The 22,899-nt window shown below is 46.3% G+C and overlaps 1 protein-coding gene across 1 annotated transcript in view; it reads left to right on the forward strand.

Moving 5' to 3' along the window:
* Positions 1 to 22,899, forward strand: part of LOC140198419 (uncharacterized) — an 89,290-nt gene that overhangs the window by 40,617 nt on the left and 25,774 nt on the right. Inside the window, exons 9-10 of the mRNA XM_072259508.1 lie at positions 11,305 to 11,769; positions 19,604 to 19,699. Of these exons, the coding sequence (XP_072115609.1) occupies positions 11,305 to 11,769; positions 19,604 to 19,699 (561 nt within the window). The remainder of the gene's footprint in view (positions 1 to 11,304; positions 11,770 to 19,603; positions 19,700 to 22,899) is intronic.

Below are 22,899 nucleotides of genomic sequence, written 5' to 3' on the forward strand. Positions count from 1 at the left end.
GTGATTGTCATTAATAGTTGGCAAGAACTAGGCAGAAAGACAATTCAAACTATTTTGCTCACTGACGTTTTAAGCATTTGAGCTTGGAGATCCCAGAAATGGCTGGGAGTGAAAAATGAAATTCTTTCACTACCTCAACAAGTTAGGGACTTTGAAAAATTTGAAGGCATTGAAGGTCATCTTGAATTTTACAATGAAAATGAAGATTTTGATAATGCAATCATTGAAAATTGTATGAAAGCAGCCTATTTACACTAGGTGTCTGCGCTGATTTTGTTCATTTACAGTCAATCAAATGCACTGGATGGATTCCTCCGATAACTATTAGGAACTAATACAGTTTTTTTTAGCACTGTAGTAGTATTGATAGAGTTCTGTGCTCTGTGTTTTATTTAAATACATAATTTCCATGTAACTGGCAAATTGGAGCAGCTGCCTAATTGGGCCAAAATGTACTGGTCCTGACGTGTTCCAATTAACCGGAATCTGGTAGTAGTTATTTGTAAGTGCTAATAAATATGAAGCATGCAAATCAACAGAACATCAAATGTGACACCTGGCCGCAAGTAGTTTAGCCCAATTTCAGGGATATAGTGATGTTAGGATAGAGATTAAATACACAGCTGGAGTCTTCCCAGTATTTAGTTAGAATATTGAGTCCTGATGAAGGGTCTCGGCCTGAAACGTCGACTGTACCTCTTCCTAGAGATGCTGTCTGGCCTGCTGCGTTCACCAGCAATTTTGATGTGTGTTGCTTTAGTTAGAATGATGTTTTGTTCATCCAATACTGAATGTTGATCAAATGATCCGATGCTTTAGGAACATCAAATAAGAGAGGAGGACCTGACACTAAAGTGGAAGTAATTGATGTATGCATCAAGCTAAAGTCATTAATTTGGATGAAGCCAATGAGGATCGGCATATAGAGTAGAACTCCTGAGGGCAATTGGAACAATGGCAATGCAAGCATTTTCGACGAAACACTGGTGGCTGAATTAAATATAGTACCGCCCAGTAGATGGCAGTAGCGAATCACTGAAGGATCAGCATATAACCTAAAATACGGGAGATCAATGCCCCAGTGCTATTGGATGGTACCAAAAAGTGAATGAAAAGCCTGTTCATATGATTAATGATTTTAGGGTTGTTTTTAAATATATATTCTAAGTAAACAAGAGAGCAGAGTTCAAAGGAGATCAGAGGGGCAATTCTTGTTACACAATGAGTGATCATTTATGAAGTGCACTATCAGAAGATGTGGTGGAACCAGATGCAATCACTACAATTTATAGGCGTTTAGACAAATGCTTAAATGGACAAGGCATAGCGGGATGTGGTCCTAATGCGGGTAGATGAGATTAATGTGGAAGGGCAAAATAGGTCATCTTAAACTTGGTGTGCGGAAGGGCTGTTTCTATGCAGTACAACCTCTTAACTAAATGGACAGGAAATTGAGAGTGTCACAACCTTACACAAATTTAGTTCGTTTTTTAAAAATCCTTTTATCCATCTATTTATACCTTCAATGGGTAGATCAGCCAATGTCAACAGGCCAACACCACCCTCTCACAACCAGTATCATATATCATTCACTCCCTTTTGAACTCCATCCCTCTGCAATTTAAAACATTTTAAGATTCATAAAGCAATACAGCAAAAATACAGGTTCTTTGGCCCAACCATTCCATGTTGACCATATAGATATCCTAGCTCATCCCAATTTCCTGCATTTGGCCCATATCCCTCCACGCCCTGCCCTCTCATATACGTATTCAACTGCTTCTTAAATGATACTACTGTAATTGCTTCAACCACCTCCTCTGGAAGCTCATTCCATTTATTCACACCCTCTGCATTAAAAATTTGCCCATAAGTTACCTTTTACATTCTTTTCCTTCTCTCTCTAAACCTATATCCTATAGTTTTGGACTCACACACCCTGTTACCATCCACCTTATCTCTCATAATTTTAAACACTTCTTTAAGTTCACCCCTCGTTTACATATTTTCCAAGCAATAAAGACCGAGGAAGGCCAGCCTCTCCCAATCACTCAGAAACTCCAGCACCAAAGTTGAAGATCATTTGTCTGGGTAAAGTTGAACATCAAAATCAAAAAGGAGTGCAGAAATGATTCACAAGGATGTTGCCAGGACTCTTCACAGCTGCTGCCTGACTGGCATTTCCAGCATTTCCTGATCTTATTCCAGATTCACAAACATGAGGGCTTTGAAAATGAACGGTGGTTAAAAGAATATGGTGGCTGGGGCGATTTATAATTTTGAGATGAAATGTAGCAGATAAAGGTGGGGAGACCATACCTTAGGAGTGAGAAACCCCAAAAATCAACAAACAAGAGACTCAAAAATAAACACCCAAAACATTGGAGGAAATCAGCAGGTCAGGCAGCATGTATTGAAGGGAAATCAACAATTGATGTTTTTGGTCAAGACTGGATTAAAGGGTGGAGGGGCGCTAGCCCAGAATTAAAAGGTGGAGGTAAGGGGTGGAGTGAGAGATGGTGGATCCAGATGAGTCTGAGGTGATGAGCAAATGAAGGAAGTTGGGGAACATTGGAAATAACTTCAGAAGCTATTCTTTCATTTTTCATTCCAAGGTAATTTTAATAAAATAACAGGATTCATAATGTCCCCTGTGCTATTTGCAAATTATATGAAACACCTGCAGTGGGTCCTATGCCTTCCCAAGGGCGATCACGGATGAATGAAAAATGCTAGTCTTGCCAGGTATGCCCAAACAGAGAGAAGTAAGTAGTAACAAAAGACAGAGGAAAATAAAGCAGAATGTAATGAAAGGGTTAGGGTGGGACCAGGGTAAACACTTGGAGACTGGTTGTGCAGAGGGCGCAGTGTCAGTCTCTGTGAAAGGAGCACCGAACACAGTGCTAAGGCTGGGGATAGTAAAATTTGAATTCTGTTAATGTGGGATGCTTTCTGCTCATCAGTTGCCATGGTGCCTGGTCAAAACAAGGCCTTGGTTGATTGGCCAGGAAGCAAGAGGGTATTGGAGACCAGGCTAGTTGAGAAAACCAAGTGCCCAGATTGTAGCAACACACATCAAAGTTGCTGGTGAACGCAGCAGGCCAGGCAGTATCTCTAGGAAGAGATGCTGTCTGGCCTGCTGCGTTCACCAGCAACTTTGATGTGTGTTGCTTGAATTTCCAGCATCTGCAGAATTCCTCGTGTTTACGTGCCCAGATTGTATGTGGGTTCCACGAACATACGTATACACACATGCATGTGGTTATTTGCACACACACACAAATGCAAACTTTTTACACCAAAAATAGCGGTAACCGAACACTGCAAACAATGAAGAGGCGAGCCTGATCTGAGTCGAGGCATGCGGGTGTGAAACAGAGTTAGGAGTGAGGTCGAAGCATGTTCCAGGAGGAGTTGGAGTCAGAAACGAAAATGGAACGAGTGGAGTGAAGAAAAGTTGAAGCGGAGTTGTCTTGGAGCCCATCCCCCTAATATGGGAGCAAGGTTTGATCCATCTAAGCACCCCACCGATTTGAAAGGGTCGAGTACGGGCCAGAAGTGGCCCAGTGTTTATCACCGCAGTGGGCCCCAATCCAACTGCGGGGAATAACCCCGTGCTTGGGCAATTTAAACACTGAGCTCGATGGACTGAAATGACATGTTAGCAGGACTGGAGGAGGGTGTCAAGTTTGTTCTGCTACATGACGTTTTACTGTGCTCTCCTTGGCGCTGAGGCTGTATTGTGCTCCAGTTGCTCTGGATTTAGTGTCTGCAAGTTTTGCTACGATTGGCCCCTCTGTATGAACTGAGACTATTGGGCGTACTCCTGCTGCTCCAGGCTCCAGGTTTATGGACTCAATTTCCTTCTGAATGCTGATGCTTGCTTTATTGCTTACATGATTTGTGTGTTTTTTTTTGTTTTCTCACTCCCACTCTCCCCCCCACCCACAATTGATGTTTGTCTTTTTAAAAATGTAGGTATTTTGTATTTCCAGTTTTGTGGTTGCCTGTACCTCCAGCAGACAAATCTCCAGATTGTGTAATTCTAAATACTTTATAAAGCTATACAAAATGTACTTTGAACTTCAAATATACGTGGGTTTGCACTACGCACATGTATAAACACTGTATTCTACACTGTTTTCCTTTTGTTCTGCATTCTGTTTTTGCGATATTGAGGGAGAGGTTGTTTTCTTGAATCACTGAGTGTGTGCTTTTATACTCCTGTACCACCTTCATTAATTTGGATTTTCAGAAGGCATTGTTAAGGTGCCACTCAGGCTGCTTAACAAGATAAAATCCTGAGGCATTACGAGAAAGATACCGGATAATGGAATGGTTGACCGGCAGGAGGCAGTGAGTGGGAATAAAAGGGGCCTTTTCTGGTTGGCTGCCGGTGACTAGTGGTGTCCCTCAGGATTCAGTATTGAGACTTTTCACATTGTTTGTCAATGATATAGATAATATAGATAATTTGTGGCGAGGTTTGCAGATGATACAAAGATAGGTGGAGGGGTAAGTAGCAGGACAGACAAATTGAAAAAATGGGCAAAAAAGTAGCAGATGGAATACAGTGTTAAGAAATGTATGATAATGCATTTTGGTAAAAGGAATAATAGTGCAGACCATTATCTAAATGGGGAGAAGTTTCAAACATCAGATGTGCAGAGAGACTTGGAAATCCTTGTGCAAGACTCTCAGAAGGCTAATTTACAGGTTGAATCTGTGGTAAAGAAGGCAACTGCAATGTTGGCATTTATTTCAAGGGTAAAAGGGAAAAAAAAGCAAGGATATAATACCGATCCTTAATGAGACATAAGTCAGGCCACACCTGGAGTATTTTCAACAGTTTTGGACCCCACATCTCAGAAAGGACATGTCGTTGGTGGAGAGAGTCCGGACGAAGTTCATGAGGATTGTTCTGGGATTAGATAGGGTGGATGTGGAGGACGTTTCCTATGGTGGGGGTATCTAGAATTAGAGGATACAGCCTCAAAATTGAGGAGAGACTGTTTAGAGCAGAGGTAAGGAGGAATTTTTATTTTTTTTAGCCAGGGAGCAGTAAATCTGTGGATTGCTCTGCCATAGACTGAGCTGGAGGCCATTTTTGTGCATATATTTAAGGCAGAAGTTGATTGTTTCCTGTTTGGTCAGGGCGGCAAAGGATATGGCGAGAAGGCAGGTGTTTGGGGTTGAGTGGATTCCGGGATAAGCCATGATGGAATGATGGAGCAGACTCAATGGGCTGCATGGTGTAATTCTGCTCTCATGTCTTATGGTCTTCCTGATGCTTGCAATGAGAAGAGGGCATTTCCTGGGTGGTGGAGATCCTCAGTGGTAAATGCCACCTTTCTGAGGCATTGCTCCTTAAAGGTGCCCTGGACACTAGGGCCAAAAGTGCCCACGATGGAGTTGAGTTCACAACTTCCTTCAGCTTTTTTTGATCCTGTGCAGCGCACCCACCCCCCCCCATACCAGACAGTGATGCAGCCAGTTAGAATGCTCTCCACCGTACATCTGTAGAAATTTCCAAGCGTCTTGTGTCTTTGGTGACGTAACAAATTTCTCCAAACTCCTAATTAAATATAACTGTTGTTGTGCTTTTTCTTGTAATTGCATTGATATGTTGAGCCCAGGATAGATCCTCAGAGATATTGACCCCAGGATCTTGACATTACTCACTTTTTCCACTTCTGATCCCTCAATAAGGACCTGTGTGTGTTCCCTTATCTTAATCTTTCTGAAGTCCACAATCAATTCTTTGGTTTTACTGACTTCGAATGCAAGGCTGTTGCTGTGACACCACTCAACCAGTTGATCTATTTTGCTCCTGTACACATTCTTGTCAACATCAGAAATTCTGCCAACAATTGTAGTGTCATCAGCAAATTTATAGGTGGCATTTGAGTTGTGCCTCGCCACACGGTCATAGGTGTAGTGAGAGTAGAGCTGTGGACTAAGCACACATTATTGAGATATGCATGTGCTGATTGTCACCGAGGTGGAGATGTTATTTCTGATCCGCACAGACTGAGGTCTTCCAGTAAAGAAGTCGAGGATTGAGATGCTGAGGGAAGTACGGAGGCCCAGGTTTTGAAGCTTTTTGATCAGAAATGTAGGAATGATTGTGTTAAACACTAAACTGCAATCAATAAACAGCAGCCTGACAAAAGTATTAGTATTGTCCTGGATATCGAAGATCATGTGAAGAGCCAGTGAGATCGTATCCACTGTAGATCTATTGTGGCAACAGGCAAATTATAATGGGGGTTCCAGGTCCTTGCTCAGGCAGAACCAACCTCTCAAAAGTGTTTCATCACCATAGATGTGAGTACTACTGCACCATAGTACAAAATAGATCACTGAAAATGACACAAAGCAGAGAAGGTATGTCTTCTTTGAAGTCATGTACAGCCCCATACATCCCTCATACCAGATCCACACACCCCACAAGTTAGACCAATGCAAGGAGCACCCCACACTGTCCTGCAGGTAGATGTACAGCAGTATGGTGCTCCAGAACAACTGTTCCTCAAGCAGACTAGGCAAAGACCATCCACAGCAAGAACCCCCTCTGCCCACCAGGACCCCCATCCTCTCTCCCCACCCATCTCGATTTCCTAACCCTACCCCATATATTAACCTCCACAACCGTGTCTCCTCCAGCCCTTTGCCTAGATCTCCAAACCTAACATCCACAATTCTCTCTCCTCCAACCCCTCACCTCCATCTATACCCTATCTCTAACCCTCACCTCCATCTATACCCTATCCCTAACCCTAACCTCCAACACCCCTCCATGGACCCATCTCCACAAACCTTCACCAGCACCCACCTCTCCTCTCTCCACCTACACCCTTCCCCTCCTATTCCCCTCTCCTCCCATACTTGCCCATTCCCCATCCATTCCCTCCCATCCCCTCCCCACCGCTACACCTTGCCCTTCCCCTCACTCTCCCCTTCCCACTTTCCCACCCCTCTCACATCCCCCCTACCCCCTACCCTCCACCTTCCTGCCTGACCTCTACCCACTCACAATCCCCCTCTCCCCCTCTCCCCCATTCCATCCACCTCCCCTCCTCCACTCAACCCTGCCATCTCCCCATCCCCTTCTCCCCTCTACCCCCTCCTCTCCACCTCTCCTCCCTCCTTCCCCATCGTCCCTTCCCCCTCCCCTCCCTCCTTCCCCATCGTCCCTTCCCCCACCCCTCTGCACTCCCTTCTCCCTTCACCACTACATTCCCTCTTCCCTCCTCTTCACATCTCTGCTATCCCTCGCCCTCCCCTCCCCTTACTCCTCCTCCCATCTCCACTCCTCCTCCCCACTACCCCTCCCCTTACTCCCCCATCCCCACTCCTCCTCCCCTACTACCCCTCCCCTTACTCCCCCAATCCCCACTCCTCCTCCCCTTACTCCCCCCTCCCATCCCCACTCCTCCTCCCCTACTACCCCTCCCCTCCTATTCCCCCTCTCCTCCCATACTTGCCCATTCCCCATCCATTCCCTCCCATCCCCTCCCCACCACTACACCTTGCCCTTCCCCTCACTCTCCCCTTCCCCCTTTCCCACCCCTCTCACATCCCCCCTCTACCCCCTACCCTCCACCTTCCTGCCTGACCTCTACCCACTCACCATCCCCCTCTCCCCCCATTCCATCCACCTCCCCTCCTCCACTCAACCCTGCCGTCTCCCCATCCCCTTCTCCCCTCTACCCCCTCCTCTCCACCTCTCCTCCCTCCTTCCCCATCGTCCCTTCCCCCTCCCCTCCCTCCTTCCCCATCATCCCTTCCCCCTCCCCTCTGCACTCCCTTCGCCCTTCACCAGTACATTCCCTCTTCCCTCCCCTTCACCTCTCTGCTACCCCTCGCCCTCCCCTCCCCTTACTCCTCCTCCCATCTCCACTCCTCCTCCCCACTACCCCTCCCCTTACTCCCCCAATCCCCACTCCTCCTCCCCTTACTCCCCCCTCCCCTCCCTACTCCTCCTCCCCTACTACCCCTCCAATCCCCACTCCCCTCTCCTCTCCCCATCAAAACTCCCTCCCTCCCCACCCTTTTCTTCCTCCCCACTCCCCATCCTCTTTTTGTTCTGCTCACTGCCGCCTCCCAGTGCAGCACTCACTCCCCCCTTTTCCACTCTGCTCCCCTCCCCTCTCCCTTGACCCTATACTCCCCCTTCCCATCCCCATCCCCATTCCCCCTCCTTCCCCTCACTCCTCCGCACTCCCCTACCCTTTTTTTGCCCCAAAAGAACATTTCCACTTTTCCCATATTGCGGTGTACAACTGCCGAATAGAGTCAACAGACAAAAGAAAACTTGGGAAGAATCAATCAGCTGATCCAGTAAAAACACACCTCTGCACTCCCCCTCCCCTCTCCCTCCCTTCACCGCTCCCCACTACACCCTCCCCATCCACCCTCTGCCCCACTGCTCCTCACCCTTCCCCCTTTCCTTCCCCTCCCCGTCCCCACACCCTCACACCTTCCCTCACCCCTCCCCTCCCCCTCACCCATACACACTGCACTCCACACTCACATCTCCACCCTCCCCCTTCACCCTCTAACCTCCCCATTCCCATCCCCTTCCCTTCCTCCTTACCCCCACTCTCCCCTCCCTCCACCTTACCTTCCTCTTCCCTTCCCCTCACCTCCGCCCTTCCCGCTTCCCTTCCCTTACCCTCCCCTTCCTTTCACCCCTCCGCTGCTCCTCCCCCACTTACCCTTGGCCCACTCCCCCTCCCATCGCCTCCCCTTACCTCCACTCTCCCCTTCCCCTCCTTCCACTGTCCTTTACCCCTTCCCCTTGACTTGCCCTTCCCCTACCCTTACCCCTTCCCCTCTCACCACTCACCTCCCACTTCCCCTCACCCTTCCCCTCTTCATCCCCACTCCCCTCACCCCTAACCCTCCCTTCACCTCTTGCCCCTACTTTCCCTCACCTTCACCCCTCACCCCACTTCCCCTCACCCTTCCCCTCTTCATCCCCACTCCCCTCACCCCTAACCCTCCCTTCACCTCTTGCCCCTACTTTCCCTCACCTTCACCCCTCACCCCACTTCCCCTTACCCTACCCCTCCCACTTCCCCTCACCCCCCACTCGCCCTCACCCCTCTCCTAATCCTTCTCCTCCCCTCCCCCTCTCCCCATCTCCTCACCTTCATCCCTCCCATCCCCTCACTCCTCCACTCCCCCTCACCCCTCCACATTCTGCTCCACACTCCCCCTCTATATTCCCCCTTCACCCCCTACCCCACTCCCCTCCTCCCACTCCTCATCCCCTTCCCCTTCAACCCCCACTCTCCCGCTCCACTCCCTCTACCTTCCCTACTCCTCCCCTTCCCTTCATCCCTCCTCCCCGAACATTCCCTCCTCCTCACCCTCCCCCCTTCGCTTCTCCTCACTATCACTCCTCCCTCATCCTTTCACCCCTCCCCTTCCTCTCACCCCTCCACACTCCCCCCACGCTCCCCCTCTCCTCCCCATCCTCCCCCTCTCCTCCCCATCCTCCCTGTCTGCTCCCCGTTCTCCCCCTCCCCTCCCACTTCCCCTCACCCCTCGCTTCCCCATCTCATCACCTTCATCCCTCACATCACCCTCACCCCTCTCCATTCCCTCCCCCTCACCCCTCTCCATTCCCTCCCCCTCACCCCTCTCCCCTCTCCCCTCTCTCTCACCCCTTACCCTCTCCTCACCCCCTTCCCCCCCTCCCCTCACCCCCCTTCCCCCCCTCCCCTCACCCCCCTTCCCCCCCTCCCCTCACCCCCCTTCCCCCCCTCCCCTCACCCCCCTTCCCCTCACCCCCCTTCCCCCCCTCCCCTCACCCCCCTTCCCCCCCTCCCCATCTCCTCACCTTCATCCCTCACATCACCCTCACCCGTCCCCTCCCCTCCCCCCTGAACTTCACTCTCCCCCTCCCCCCTGAACTTCATCCTCCCCCTCCCCACCCTCTCATCCCTCTCCCCCACCCTCTCATCCCTCTCCCCCACCCTCTCATCCCTCTCCCCTCACTCTCACCCCTCTCTCCACCCCCGCCCGCCCTGAGTAACTGGCCTCCGACTCATCCTCTCTTCAAGGTCCGACCCTGATCGTATTCGGCCTCTCCCACTGACAAGCAATACCAACCGCGCTGCCCCAATCAGAGTCGAATATTAGTTCGCCCGCCCACTTCCTGATGTAGGCCGACTACCGGTGCACTGACTGTGAGCCGCTGGGTCCTAGTGCACGGTTGATTAAATGATGACGGGGAATCAGCTTGTGGGAGTGAAAACTGGCTCAGCATCATTCGTTTTAGTCTCAACCCACGGGACCTCTCTTCCCCACCCCACTTCTGCCCCTGGGTACTCTGACTCCCCTCGACCTCATCGCTCGGAACTTCTATCTCTTCCCCCCACCCTTCGGAACCTCTATCTCCCCACAGTCCCTGGAACCTCTTTCTACCGTGTCCCTTAGTCCACGGTCTCCCCTGAGGAACCAGGACCCAAGAATCGCTGTTTAAAACTATTTCGGTGCGGATGATTTTATTTTTCTCTTAAGAAGACTGTGACTTCTTGGACCTCTCTCGCGAAGGGTACGGTCGCAAGCGAGTATCAAGAGATAGGAGCGAGGGCGCTGTAGACAGGAATGTGGAACCGAATTTGCGATCAGGTCATGAGAACGTTACTGAGACTGGAGTCATAAGGAAAGGCTGGATAGTCTAGGACTGTTTCCCCTGGAGTGTCGGAGGCCGAGGAGCGATCTTACGTGAGGGGCAAAAATAAAAATTAGTGGAGTTAAAGTCACGTTCTTATCCTTTATTGTGGAGTAAGGGAGTCAAAAACTGGGCGAGGCGGGAAGGACGAATGTGAGAGAGGGAAAATAAGGGACCTAAGGGGTAATGTTTGATAGTGAGTAAATGGAACGATTTGCCAGAGGAAATGTTATAGGCAGGTGCAATCACAATGTTTAAAGACCTCTGGCAAGGTGGATGGATAGAAAAGGTAATTTAAAGGGATGTTGGCCAGCATAGACGAAAAGGTCATGCTCTCTCTCGTGCTGACTGACTCACTGATTAGCAACGTGGGCGGACGAGGTTTCAGCGCCCTTGGTGCAGTGCAAAGGCGCAGTCACATTAAAACTGAAACATATTTTGGCTTCCTTACTAACATTTACACCAATCCACCCTTTGTTCTCTCCGAGTTTCTCGCACCCCATCTGTCACCCACACAACATTTATAGATGTTTACTTGCTCCCTCTTTCTTTGGGATTTTTTTTTTTGTTTTCAGATCTGTGCAGTGAATCGTACCCGGAAGCAGCTGACTTCCTAGTACAACGAAAGTAAAAGCAACAATTCCCCGATCCCGGAGTCGGACGTAGAAATGGCGAATTTGGACGTGCTGAAGTCGATGCAAGATGAAGCGATTTGTCCTATATGTCTGGAGTACTTCGCTGAGCCGGTGACAGTAGACTGCGGTCACAACTTTTGCCGGGCCTGCATCTTAGGGCACTGGGGATCCAACAGAGGGACGGCCTCTTGCCCCCAATGCCGGGCTCAGCTGCCCCAGAAAATACTCAGACCGAACCGGTTCGTGTCCAATATCGTGGAGAACGTCATGAAGCTGAAGCTAGAGGAGGTGTCAGCACAGCCGGAGCTCCGTTGCCAGGAGCACGACGAAAGGCTGAAGCTGTACTGCAGTGATGACCAGAAGCTGATCTGCGTGGTGTGCGCGACCTCCAGAAATCACCAGGGTCACCATACCAGTCCCGTTGGCGAGATCGCCGAACACTACAAGGTGAGGATACATGATAAAATTTCCTAGCGAGCCAGTCCGCAGCAAAACCTACACATGGATCCTGCGCTGATCCCGTTTTATTCTCCTGCTGCCGGAATCAGGAGCAAAAACAAAACTAGAGGAATATATAGTTGGAGGAAAAATATTCAGCAGCATCTGTGAAGCAAAGGTGAACTGGGTGTTTCTTTTATTTATTCCCCCTTCAGTTGTTCCCACTAACTACACACAGCGGAAATAGTACAGTGGTCATTTAATTTTCCAATCCACGGCAATTCAAGTGGTTTATTTTCATAAGCACAAGTAAGGTGTAGTACAGGTACAGTGGAAAACTCGCTTTCCTGTGATGCTGGGGCAAGTGGTTTCTCTACCTCACGATATTTGACCATCTGACAATAAACTCGACTTCAATCTACAAAAGCATATAGTCCTGAGCAAAACTTGGCTTCTAATGGAGAGACTGGTTTGGTATATTGGATTATTATTGTCACATGTACCAAAGTAAAGTGAAAAACTTTGGATTCAGATTTTTTATCATTGATATGAAATTTGTTAGTCGCAGTACAGTGTAAGTCATAAAATTACTATAACTTACAAAAATAAATAAATGGAATACTAGGGTAGAGTTCATGAGTTTGTGACCATTTAGAAATCTGACAGTGGAAGGGAAGAAGCTGTTCCTGAGTTGCTGAGCATGGGTCATCAGGCTCCTGTTCTACCACCTTGATGGCAGTAATGAGCAGAGGACATATCCTGAATGTGTGAGTTCTTAGTAACAGATGCCACCTTACTGAGGCGCTGCCTCAGTGGTGAGGAGTGCTGTGCCTATGACAGAGCTGGCTGAGTATAACACTCTCAATGGCTTCTTACGGTCCTGTGCACTGGACGCTCCATACCACTCTGTGATGCAACCAGCCAGTATGCTGTCCACTGTTCATCTGTAGAAATTTATAGGACTCTTGGGTAACATGCCAAAGCGCCTCAAACTGCTAATGAAATAGAGCCGCATGTGCCCTTTTCATGATTGCACCAATGTTTTGGGCCCAGGATAGATCCTCTGAGATGCTGACGCCCAGGAAATTGAATCTGATCGCCCTTCCGTCTGCTGAACCCTCAGTGAGATCTGATGTTTGTTTTCCCAATTTCACCTTGCTGTAGTCCACAATCATTTCCTTGGCCTTCTAGATGCTAAGGCTGAGATTGCTGTTCTGACACCACTCAATCCTGTCTCACTTGTGCACACTGACTCTTTGCCAAAAACAGTAATGTCATCAGTAAACTTGTAGTGCTTGAGCTGTTCCTAGCCATAGAGTCAAGAGTACAGAGAAAGTAGACTAGTGAGCTAATCACTCAATGTGATGTTTGCCTGTGCTGATCATCAGTGGGGATGAGATATTACTGATCAATACCTATCATGATTTCCTGATGTGAACTCCCACAGCCCCTGATCACCCTGTGTTTTCAGTCTCTGAGGCAGTTCGGCATTCCATAAAATTATCCCCTCAGATCTAATCAATAAGCTCCAAGACCTTGGCCTCAATACCTCTTGTGCAAATGGATCCTTGATTTCCTCACTTGCAGACCTCTGTCAGTTCAGATTGGCAGAGATATCTCCTCCACAATCTCCATGTACTCAGATCCACCACATGGCTGAGTAGTTAGCCCCTGCTTTACTTGCTTTATAATTATGACTGCAAGGCTACGCACAGCTCCAATGCTATATTTAGTTCACTGGTAACGCGACTGTGGCTGGCCGAATCGAAGGTGACAGATCAGCATGTAGGGTGGAAATTGAAAACGTGGCCTAGTGGAGGCACAACAACAACCTCTTACTCACTGTCAGCAAGACCAAGGAGCTGATTATTGACTTCAGGAGGAGGAAACCAGAATTCCACCAGCCAGTCCGCATTCGGGGATCAAAGGTGGATTACCTTGTGTTCTCTATGGCTCAACATGTATGTGTAGAAGAAGAAGAAAGCCCTTAGCTCCGAGTGGATTCATCGGGACACTGTGATGATAGTGTTTATTTAGCAGGCTTTCTTACTTTTACGAGGCCAAGTTGCTAGCTCGAAGCTCAACCCAGCACGGACGGAAAGCGTGCAAGGGAGCCGGCTGGATTCGAACTCAGGAGCCTTCACTCCGAAGTCCAGCGCTGATGCCACTACACCACCAGCTGGCAATGTGTATGTGCATTTACAAAGAAAGCCTCTACTTCCTTAGAAGTTTGTGAATATGAGGAATAACATCTAAAACTTTGATAAACTTCTATAGATGTAGGGTGGAGAGCATCATGGTTGTATCATGGCATTGTATGAAAACAATAATGCCATTGAATGGAAAATCTTACAAATGTAGTACATACGGCCCAGTCCATCACAGGTAAAGTCATCCCTTTCACTGAACAAATTTACACAGAGTGTTGTCGCAAGAAGGCAGCATCCATCATCAGGGACCACCACTACCTCGCCCATGCTCTCTTCTCACTGATGTCGTCAAGTAGAAAGTACAGGAGCCTCAGGACCTACACCACCAGGTTCTGGAACAGTTATTACCCTCAAACATCAGGCTCTGAACCAGTGGGGATAGCTTCACTTGCCACTTGCCCCATCACTGAATTATTCCCATAACCTATGGACTCACTTTCAAGGATTCTTCATCTCATGTTTTGAAATTTATTGCTTACTGTGGTTATACCCACTTATGGGGAAGGCTTTGGGAGTAAATCCTGAGGGAAATCTCCAGAGCTGGATTCCCTAAGGCAGTCTTACATTGAGTTCGACACTGACTGACAATTTCTGTGATTAATCTGATACCAAACTGTATTGGACTGTGCTTTGAATTCATCAGATGTGTGGAAAGGGGGAGCTTGCTACATGGGCAACAGCTTGCTGTCCATATCGTATTGCCCAGGCTTGCATATCTAGACAGCTTGGACGCAATATAGGTGGTCAACTCTGACTGACGAAGGCCTCAGAACTCAGACAGATTGATGACAATTATTTCCTCTTTTTTAATATTTGCACAGTTTCTTGTCAGCACATTGGTCATGTGATAATCCTGTTGGGTGCAGTCTTTCATTGATTCTATTATGTTTTTTGACTTTACTGAATATGCCCTCATGCTAGTGATTTGCAGGGTTGCATGTTAACTTTGAACTTTGAGGATGTTAAGGATCCATTTGCAGAGTAAGGTACAGAGCAAGGTTTTAAGGCTAGGTTAATAGTACTGCGGGGATGATGATGTTGAATGCCAAGCTGCAATTGATAAACTGCAGCCATCTATCTAGATTCTCCAAGCAGAGTGGTGAGTCAGTGAGGTTGCATCTGTCATATACTGTATACAATTCATTTATACACAACAGTGCATTAAGGTCGTACATTAACAAAATACAGAGTATATTGTTATAATTAAAGAGAAGTGCAGAGCAAGCACACAATAGAGCGAAGCCTGGAACAAAATAGAGTGAGGTCAAGAGCCACCTTGTCATAAATCATAAGCTTAGATTATGATTTCTAGACTTCTAGGCTTCAGTATTATGTATTTCCCTTTTAAGTAAAGCAGTGGTACGGGATCAGGTGATGTGTTGTAGTGTTGTGTGATTTGGGAACTGGTGGATGCCATTGGAGTTTCTGATTATCTTATCTACAGCACAGGGAAAGGAGTAGAGGAGGGAAAAATCAATCATTAATGACTGAATGGTGGAGCAGACTTGATGGGCCAAATGGCCTAATTCTGCTTGTATGTCTTGTGGTCTTATGCTCATGTTGGTTGCTCAAGGAACTCTGGCTCAAAGTTGGAGACCTGGAATCCGAGCTTCAAACACAGCCATGCATCAGGGAGGGAGAGTGTTACTAGGGCACTGTGTTTCAAGAAGCTGTCGCACACATTAGAATAACTACGTCAAATTTGGTTTGTGGCCAGGGCAAGAGGGTGTCAATGTGAATGAGGCAGCTCAAGGAATGTAGAGATAGTGCAGGAGGAAACTTGACCTTGAGCCTCAGCAAACATTCTGAGGTTATTGTTCCCAGTAAGAATGAGAGCGGGAGCTGTAGGAAGGATAAATGAATGAACCGTGGGAGAAAGCAGTAGAATGATGTTGAAAGGGAAAATAAATCAGCCCTGATCAAATGTCAGAGCAGACTCAATGGGCCGAATGGTTTAATTTTGGTCCTATGTTTTATGGTCTTACCTCCTTTGGTGATTTCAGTCATCTTGTCCTGATGACAAGTTTACAGATACAATTTTTCTTATTTACAAAACTTCAGCAACCTCATGTAGCCAGCATCATCAATTTGTGTCATTCAGTCATGCTGAGTCGCCACTCTAGAAAATAAATTTCTTCAGTTCACTTCACTTGCATCACTGCATCTTAATCATTTTATCTATAAGTTTTTTTAAACTGAGAAAAGTCAAACTCATCCCTACCTTTAAGTTATTTTCCTTCTTCACAGATATTGCTTGAGCTGCTGAATACTTCTTGTTTTCTCTGATTTTCCCTTGTATTCCCAACATCTGCAGCATTTTTACTTTTGGATAACAACGCTTCAACAGAACAGTATTATTAGAATATAACTTATTGTTACATAATGGCACCTCCTAGTGTATTTTGGAGAACAATTCAAAAGGGATCATAGGATTTTATTCTTTTTGATGGGTTTGAATTCTGAGTTTTTCCCCTGCAAATCTTGTACATGCAACATAGAAGATTACAGCATAGGGACATGCCCTTTGGCCCATGATGTAATTAAATGCCTGACTAAATTAATCCTTTCTGCCTCAAGTTATCTGTATTCCTCCATTTCCTGTACATTTATGTGCCTATCTGAGAGCTTCTTAACGATCTCCTGCTTAAGCACCTTTTTAATCATGTGTGGTGATGTTTCCACGTTGCCACCCTCCCACTGCACATCCTTGAGTGTGTTCGTTGCTAACACAAACAATGCATTTCACTATATATTTCGATGCAAATGTGATAAATAAATCAGAATTTAAATCTGAAACCTACACCATGTTTGAACAACTCTTCTGGCAGCACATGCCTGGAACTCACCACTGTACAATTAAACAAACCTTGCCCCATACATTTCCTTTGAACTTATCCTCTAACCTTAAACACATACCCTGCAGTGTTAGATATTTCAAACATCAGAGCTACCATCTGTCTACTCTAGCAGAGACATTCATTATACAGCCTTCACCAGAGAAAACAAGCTTGTCCAATGTCTCCTCATAGCACATGTCCTCTAATCCATGCAGCATCCTTGAAACCCCTTTCTGCAACCTCTCCAAACCTCCTGCTTCTTACTTTAATGGGGTGACCAGAACTAAATGTAATACTCCAGATGTGACCTAATCAAATTTTTATAACTTCCTGACTCTTGAACTCAATGCTTCAATGAAAGGAGAACATGCCATGTGCCGCTTTGGTGGGGTGTAGTGGTTAGTGCAGCGCTTTACGTGGTAGGGAGGGTTGTGCCCATGATGAAACTGATTGAGACTACAACCTTCCACAGCCTCTTGTGATCATGTGCATTGGAGCCTCATATCAAGCTGTGAAGCAACCAGTCAGAAAGTTCCACTGTACATAATAGAAATTTGTATTGAAGCTTATGCTAAAAGAAAAGGTCTGGTCCCTTTCATCAGAAGTTAACATAGAAACATAAAAAACCTACAGCACAATACAGGCCCTTCGGCCCAAAAAGCTGAACATGTCCTTACCTCAGAAATTACCTGGGGTTCACCAAAGCCCTCTATTTTCCTAAGCTCCATGTACCATCCAGGAGTCTCTTAAAAGACCTCTATTGTACCCACCTTCACCAGCAGCCCATTCCACGCACTCACCACTCTGCGTAAAAATCTTGCCCCAACATCTCTGTACCTACTTAACTTCCTCTGAGAAGTAGCTAATAGGCAAGTGAATAAAATCTGATAGATGCAAAATAATGCAGGGTAAAGTGAGAACATTTAGTCAGAAAAATAGAAAAATGACAAACATTGTTTTAAAGGAAAGAGATTGTTATCGCGAGAGATCAGAGTGACTTCATACACAAAAGGAAACTTTGCAAACCAGAAGCTGAGAGGACAGAGTATTAGTGATTGTTTCAATGGCTTAGTTTGAAATAAAAGATTTCCATTCAAACCACTGTGTCTATAAAACTCTCAACTCAGCAATCCATTTGTCTCATTCCCTCTCTCCTTATTTTCCTGTCGCCCTGCAACTTTTTATCTCTCATGTGCCCCATGATCTGTAGTAAGACCACACTGGGAGTACTCTGTACAATTGTTGTGGTCACGTTTAAAGAGGTAATATACTTGCAGTGAAGGCAGTTTAAGTAATATTTGTTTGTTAAATTACTGCATGAAAGCAGTTGTCTTCTGAGTAATAGTTGAATTGATTTGAATCTCTAGTACTACGCAAGTGGGAGAGTGAGAGGTGACTCTATTAAAGCAGGTAAGCTCATGACTTTGGAATTCATGACTACAGAGAGCAAAGGTTATTGAATATGTGCAAGAGAGATTTTAGTTTTAAGGAGAGGCATGGATTATAGGAATCCAGAAAGGAAGGACTCACCTTGAGTATTATAAACAGTTTTGGGCCCCTCCCCTTAGAAAAGATGTGCTGGCATTGGAGAGGGCCCAGAGAACGTTCACAAGCATGATTCCAGGAATGACAGGGTTATCATATGAGGAACATTTGATGGCTCTGAGTCTGTACTCACTGGAATTCAGAAGGATGAGGGGGGATCTCTGAGACCTTTTGAATGTTGAAAGGCCTAGACAGTAGATGTGGAAAGGATATTTCCCATGGTGGGAGAGTCTTGGACAAGAGGGCACAGCCTCAGGATGAAGGGGCACCCTTTCAAAACAGAGATGCAGAGAAATTTCTTTAGCCAAAGGGTGGTGAATTGTGGAATTTGTTGCCACATGCTGCTGTGGAGGCCAGGTCATTGGGTGTATTTAAGGCAGAGATTGGTAGGTTTTTGATTGGACATAGCATCAAAGGTTACGAGGAGAAGGTCAGGAACTGGTGTTGAGGAGGAGGTAGTAAAAAGGGATCAGCCATGATTGAATGGCGTAGCAGACTCGATGGGCCAGATCAGAACTAGTGCTCAGGCCAAGATCAGAACAGTCGTGATCTTATGGAATAGCAGGCTGAATTCAAGGGGTCATGTTACCTACACCAGGTCCTGTGTCTTACATTCTTAGATCTTCCTAACCCTTTTTCTTCATCAATTTTCTGATCATTTTGTTCTAATTACCACTGGAAATTCCATCTCCCCTTACAACGTAGGAGGAAACCTTTTCAGTCTACTGAGTTTATCCCAGTACAGAGAGCTATCCCTTTCTCCATTCAGTTTTCTCATAATCTTTTCTCCCCACACACCCATCAGCTCCCTCCAGATTCAACCACTCACCTACACACCAATTAACACACCAACCAAAACTCTATTTGGGATGTGAAGGAAAACTTAGACAAATGAGGGAAATCCCACCTGCTCACAAGTAGAGCTCTCCACAGTTGAATACAAAAGTCAGGATTGAGCCTGGTTGCTGAAGTTGTTCTAATTTCCCTTACTAGCTGCTTCACATAATGATTGGGGAAGATCTTTGAGATCATGGAAAATAGATGTTGAAGGTGCTAAAACTCTATGCAACATGCACAAGATGCTGGAGGAACTCAGCAAGCCAGGCAGCACCTATAGAAAAGAGTAAATAGTCGACATTCAGTCTCGGATCGAAATGTCAACTGTTTATTCTTTTCCATAAGTGCTGTGTGTATTAAAATATTCAGTCTGTCCAAAGAGTTGTGATTTTCTCCAAACATCTCTTCTACCAGGGAATTCTGCGGAAGCAGATAGATTTACTCAATGAACAATTACAGGAGATTTGTAGAAGTCTGGATGAAGAAGAAACGGACGTAAATAATCTGAAGGTAAGAAAAAAAATGAGAAGCTAAACTATTAATATAAAACCAGTACTGTGTTGTCTAATGGTCTGTGTGAGAGATTATTGACTCAGTCTAGAAATAGGTAAATGTTTATTTTCCTTTATCAGCTTGATTTCTCTTGCAGCCCATTTTACATTTAATCTATTGTAGCCTATTTAAATGCATTATTTTCATGTCCACGGTAACAATGGCCAGTCAATACATAAACTGCATAGAGCTCAAGCCATGGATTACCATGTAAGAGGTGACCATTTGGCTCATTGTGTCAGTGCTGTTTTTTTTATCCCTTATTCTGTCTTTATTTATTTAAACTGACTGAGAAGGAGGTCATTGTTTGCACCGCCTAGCAGAAGAGCAAACTCATTTACCCTACTCCCTTATCTCCATTTCCTGTAGTTCAACAACTTCTCCTCTCTAACATTTGCATTACAATCTCTTTAACCTCATCTAACAGTTACAAGTTGCTTTGTTCATGACATGCATGAGATGCAGAACATGTCTTTACTCACTTTCTCACCTTTCAGAGGCTTAAAATGCGGCTCACCTGATTCCTTCTGATCTCATGCAGTGTGTGTTTTTACAGTAGGGCTCACTCTATGCTAGAGGCACAACCGCAGTTAAATGGCCATGTTATGGGAGCCCATACCCAGTTCACAGGGCCAATTCTGAGCTTTCTTTCACCTAATAAGTTAATTCCCCAACCATTCCCACTTTGACCAAATTATCTGTGGCCTTCTCAACTGCCAGATTAAGCCCCAATGTAAGCTTCAGGAACAAAACCTTATGTTCCATCACACATATTCCACTCTCCCCTCCTACCCCTCCTCACAGTTCCCCACCCTACTCTCATGACTATACCCCTTCCCCACACAAAACCACCACGGTAGGCTTCACAGCTGAACAGGTGAGAAGACAGCTGAAACGGCTCAACCCAAGCAAGGCTGCAGGACCTGATGATCTCAGTACCAGGGTGCTCAAAACCTGTGCCCCTCAGCTATGTGGAGTACTTCGCCATGTCTTCAACCTGAGCCTGAGGCTCTGGAGGGTTCCCATGCTTTGGAAGACGTCCTGCCTCGTCCCTGTGCCGAAGACGCTGCGCCCCAGTGGCGTCAATGACTACAGACCGGTAGCATTGACCTCCCACATCATGAAGACCATGGGGAGACTTGTTCTGGAGCTGCTCCGGCCCATGGTCAGGCCACACTTAGATCCCCTCCAGTTCGCCTACCAGCCCCAACTAGGAGGTGAGGATGCCATCGTCTACCTGCTGAACCGTGTCTACGCCCACCTGGACAAGCCAGTGAGCACTGTGAGGGTCATGTTTTTTGACTTTTCCAGTGCATTCAATACTATCCGCCCTGCTCTGCTGGCGGAGAAGCTGACAGCGATGCAGGTGGATGCTTTCCTGGTGTCATGGATTCTTGATTATCTGACTGGCAGACCACAGTACGTGTGCTTGCAACACTGTGTGTCTGACAGAGTGATCAGCAACACAGGGGCTCCACAGGGGACTGTCTTGTCTCCCTTTCTCTTCACCATTTACACCTCGGACTTCAACTACTGCACAGAGTCTTGTCATCTTCAGAAGTCTTCTGATGACTCTGCCATAGTTGGATGCATCAGCAGGGGGGATGAGGCTGAGTACAGGGCTACAGTAAGAAACTTTGTCACATGGTGTGAGCAGAATTATCTGCAGCTTAATGTGAAAAAGACTAAGGAGCTGGTGGTAGACCTGAGGAGAGCTAAGGTACTGGTGACCCCTGTTTCCATCCAGGGGTCAGTGTGGACATGGTGGAGGATTACAAATACCTGGGGATACGAATTGACAATAAACTGGACTGGTCAAAGAACACTGAGGCTGTCTACAAGAAGGATCAGAGCCATCTCTATTTCCTGAGGATACTGAGGTCGTTTAACATCTGCCGGACAATGCTGAGGATGTTCTACCAGTCTGTGGTGGCCAGTGCGATCATGTTTGCTGTTGTGTGCTGGGGCAGCAGGCTGAGGGTAGCAGACACCAACAGAATCAACAAACTCATTCGTAAGGCCAGTGATGTTGTGGTGATGGAACTGGACTCTCTGATGGTGGTGTCTGAAAAGAGGATGTTGTCCAAGTTGCATGCCATCTTGGACAATGTCTCCCATCCACTACATAATGTACTGGTTGGGCACAGGAGTACATTCAGCCAGAGACTCATTCCACTGAGATGCAACACAGAGCGTCATAGGAAGTCATTCCTGCCTGTGGCCATCAAACTTTACAACTCCTCCCTGGAGGGTCAGACACCCTGAGCCAATAGGCTGGTCCTGGACTTATTTCCTGGCATAATTATATATTACTATTTAACTATTTATGGTTTTATTACTATTTAATTATTTATGGTGCAACTGTAACGAAAACCAATTTCCCCTGGGATCAATAAAGTATGACTATGACTACTATGAGATATAGCTTTAGTATCAAATTCAACAGCCTCAGGCATCTTTGTTCTGTTTATATCGAGACCAGATAGAAAAGCTTGCCCAAGGCTTCTATCTGGATTAATAATTCAGTTTGTCTCTATCCATTGACGTGGCCTGACTTGATTATCACTTCCTATAATTTTGCATTTAAGGTTTAGCCTGTGCACCATTGATTTTGTGGGGGGAGACTGGAACACTAAGTGAAATCCCACTTGACACAGGAAGAATATGCAAATGGCGGTCAGAATTGAACATGGGTCTCTGGAGAGTTGAGGCACCAATGCTCTTTGCTGTGTTACAGCACCATCCACTTGTCTCCAATTTTGTAATTCTTTCACAATGCCTCCAGCTTGTTCTTCTCTCTGCAGATACTGCCTGAGTTCGTCCACCATTTTCCATTTTTATCTCAGAATTCCATGGCCATTTTTTTGTTTTTTTGATTTTCATAACGTCCCCACTTACAATTAATGCACTAGTATATCAGTGGGTGTAGGAAGAAACCTTTGCACCCAACAGAAACCCATATGATGAAAAGGAGAATATGCAAACACATGCAGCATTGTTCTTGAGTTACTTGAGCTGTGAGGATGTAGCACTATGCTGCCTTGCCCTTTTGTTAATGCATCAACTTCTCCTTGATTTTGGGAAAACATTCTAGAACAAAAGAACCCACTGTCAATTTAAATTCCTTGGTACTTCCAGCTGCTTTGCCAAATAATGTT

Source organism: Mobula birostris, chromosome 5, assembly GCF_030028105.1.
Source record: "Mobula birostris isolate sMobBir1 chromosome 5, sMobBir1.hap1, whole genome shotgun sequence".
NCBI classification, from domain to species: Eukaryota; Metazoa; Chordata; class Chondrichthyes; order Myliobatiformes; family Myliobatidae; genus Mobula; species Mobula birostris.